General features: G+C 35.2%; 1 protein-coding gene across 1 annotated transcript; it reads left to right on the top strand.

The window, feature by feature from the left end:
- Nucleotides 1–228: 228 nt before the first annotated feature.
- On the top strand, nucleotides 229–1,199 carry LOC110108912 (metallothionein-like protein type 2). Its single transcript, XM_020839768.2, has 3 exons — nucleotides 229–365; nucleotides 682–762; nucleotides 858–1,199. Exons 1-3 carry the CDS (start codon nucleotides 301–303, stop codon nucleotides 943–945), a joined length of 234 nt encoding a protein of 77 aa, XP_020695427.1. The 5' UTR covers nucleotides 229–300; the 3' UTR covers nucleotides 946–1,199.
- Nucleotides 1,200–3,322: the final 2,123 nt, after the last annotated feature.

Below are 3,322 nucleotides of genomic sequence, written 5' to 3'. Positions count from 1 at the left end.
TGTTTGTTAACCTGGAACTAATATCATAATATAGAGCTAAGAGCGATAGATATATTTTAGAGAGAAAGAAGTGGACGAATAGCCATCCGATAAGGATAGAAGAGAACAACAGAAGCAACAAATGGGACGGGTACGATTCTCACGATGATGACACGTGTACGGTGGATTTTCGATGAGGATGCCCTTTTTCACCTATAAATGGAGCTCTAACCTGCAACTCTCAAACCGTGAAGTGGACTGGAAACTCCCTTTGAATTTATTTGCTTTGTCGTTTGCGTTCTTTTTTTGATTTGTAGCAGAATGTCGTGCTGCGGAGGGAACTGCGGGTGCGGAGCTGCCTGCAAATGCGGCTCCGGATGTTCTGGGTAATCATCCGCTCTCCTTAGATTTTTTTTTTTAAGGTATTGTATAGGTGAAGATCTGATTTGATTGTTTTCTAATGGATCCTGTATTATTTGTTCTTAAATTTCTTCAATACCGGTGATAAGATGAATTACTGATGCGGCATTATCGTTTTTCACATGTTTTTCACTGCATTTGCTTATAATTTGACCATTTAGTGTGTTTTTTTAGGGTTATGTAGACGGATGATCAAGTTTTTTGTGCTATTTCATGTGAAAAAGTGATTATGGCCGATTCACTTGTTTTATTTTACGAATTGGTTTTTTTTCGCAAACTCAGATGCAAGATGTACCCCGACTTCGGAGAGGAAACCTTCACCAGTTGCCAGACCATTGTCGTCGGAGCTGCTCCTCAGAAAGGGTTTATCTCCTCTCTCTTATCTCTTTCCCTCTTCTGCCTGGTAAGCTGATCCCAGCTGTAACATTTTTCCCCCTCTTTGTTTTCCTTGTCTGCAGACACTTTGAGGTAGTGGGGATCGGAGCAGAGAACGGAGGCTGCAAGTGCGGCAACAACTGCACCTGCAATCCCTGCAACTGCAAGTGAGAGAGAATGTCGACCTTTAACACTGGAATCAGTTTATGAAGCTGAAGATCTTGATATGTGAGAGATCATACCGTGGGCTTGAAGGTGTTGGTACTTATTAGTTGTATGATTATGTAATTATAAGCATCTTTACTGTTTAAATGCAGTGAAGTTATCTTGTTTGTGTGTGTGTTGTGTTATGTTTGTGTTTTGTTTCCTTGAATGTGAAATAGCTTTTTAATCTATAAAATGGAAAGTTTGTGTTGTTTGATCCACTGTTTCTTTCTCCTTCTTCTTCTTTTAATGTCAAAGATGGATTGATTAAAAATAAGTATTTTATTTTATTGAAGCTCCATCAGATCAACCCTCACCTCAGTGAAAGTTACATATGTTTTGCAAGGATCCAAAGACTGGTAATACTTTCTTGTTCGCCAGTCAGTTAAGAAAAATCTTTGATCCTCAGGTCCTTGGTTCTTCATTAAAAAATAGATCTTTAGCCATGTAGGGAAGAACTTCTATCCATTTCTCTCTGAATAAAAATCCTAGATCTCTTCCCCCTAGAGAGCAAACAGGAAACCCACTATATTACTAGATCTTCCCCAAAAATTAAAATGCTGTGGAAACTTGGTGCAAATTAAAGAAAAAAATTTGGGTACTTAGGAGATCTTATCTTGGGAATGCGTCTTTCGGCTGGCATTACTCTATATTAACTCTAAATGCTACTGTAATACAAAAATATTCTTGGTATTTGCAGTGAGGATTCTGCTGCTCTACTAGAATCCTCACTGCGTCATCTCTCTCATCCCCTCCAAGATGGCCTATGGCAAGTGGCAACCGGAGGAGAGGTCGTCGGACGCAACTCTACGTCCGGATGCTACGGTACTGAGCCGTAGTATTTTGATAGGTTTTTAAACGGTGTTTGCTGGAAAAATATTTTGAATTCTGTATTTGATTGGGTATTCAGCAAGCCCTATGATCGCAGGAAGCTCTCTTTTGGTTTTGATGGATGATGATGTTATTATGGCCCATTGCTAAACCTGCTAGATGTTCTTTAACTATTCCTCCCATTTGAACGGGAAATTATTGGATCAGGTCACTGGACACAGCTTATATTCGGTATTCACAATACTGAGCTCGGTACTGAGTACCAAGCAGTATTGAGCTCAATATTGCTTGGTACTACTCAATATTGAGTTCAGTACCGACTGAGTAGTAGGTGATGTGACGCATTTTCATTGGACTCCGAACATGTTTGATGACCTGACCCAATAATTTCCCCATTTGAACGCCTTATTGACAACCATGTTGTGCAGCTTTGTCGTGATTTCAATTTTATGGCATGTTTGATTATGGCCTTAAATGCTGAGTCCTTTTTATTATTTCTTAGACAAATTTATTTATTAGTTATTATCAAATTTAGATTTTAATTGAAGTTAATCAATTATCTATTTATATTAATAACTTAAATATATTGCATAATTATAAATTTTAATTGCTTCACTAAATTGAAATGTCAATAAAAAAATATTTAAAACTACATTTAATTATTTATTTTATGTCTTTATCATATAAATCACTGAAAATATAAATATCTTTTAAGATGTTTAAAATATACAAAATTTAATATAAAGGAATAAAATAACTCATCAAATAAATAATTATTAAATAAACATCTTATTAAACATTGAATGAGCGTATTCATAAACATAAATGAACATACAAATTTGTAGTCAAATCTACTCGCTTATAAGATAAAATTTTGGAATTTTGATCAATTATATAAATTTTATATCCTTCGAAATTTCATTTTTCCTACAATAATTTTATATCTACTTTACAAGAAATAACAACCACCCCAAAGAAAGTGTATAGAATAATAGAGACCAATTTTACTAAAAGTGTATACAAAATTATAATTTTATAATTTTATATCTTCTTCAAAATGCATTAAATTATAAAAATAAATAGATCTAAGTTAGCATAACAAAATAACTTCAAAAAAAATGATCTTGAGACAGTTCTGAGAGCACCAAGATGGAAATCTTTTAAGAAATGGGAGGTAATCTGATGGGAAATATCAATAAAAACCCAGAGAGAAACGTTGCTGAACTCAGAATTTCAGCAATATCCCAAGCTGATTCTGGGAAATCTGTAGAGATATAACAAGGAAAAGCACTTTTGATTGACTAGTGGACAAAAGAAACAACACGATACAATGGATCTTCGATACAAGTGTTGACCCCTACACATAAAACCATGCGAAAAGAGGTGAAAATGATGATTTAGACAATGCATGCATTGATGAAACGCATCAGGATGCAAGACAAGGTTGAAGGAATAAATGAGTCTGCCCATACTTAATAGAATGAAAGTTTTGTTAAGGACCGACCATTCCTCC

Source organism: Dendrobium catenatum, unplaced genomic scaffold (assembly GCF_001605985.2).
Source record: "Dendrobium catenatum unplaced genomic scaffold, ASM160598v2 fragScaff_scaffold_1297, whole genome shotgun sequence".
NCBI lineage: Eukaryota > Viridiplantae > Streptophyta > Magnoliopsida > Asparagales > Orchidaceae > Dendrobium > Dendrobium catenatum.
Note: the sequence above shows the minus strand (reverse complement) of the source record. Positions and strands in the feature narration are given on the sequence as shown.

Bases quoted from the DNA above. Each gene is read 5' to 3' on its own strand.
- LOC110108912 (XM_020839768.2), top strand. From the start codon at position 301: ATGTCGTGCTGCGGAGGGAACTGCGGGTGCGGAGCTGCCTGCAAATGC. The intron at 366-681 runs GTAATCATCCGC...TCGCAAACTCAG, and splicing joins TGCGGCTCCGGATGTTCTGG to ATGCAAGATGTACCCCGACT. The intron at 763-857 runs GTTTATCTCCTC...CCTTGTCTGCAG, and splicing joins GGAGCTGCTCCTCAGAAAGG to ACACTTTGAGGTAGTGGGGA.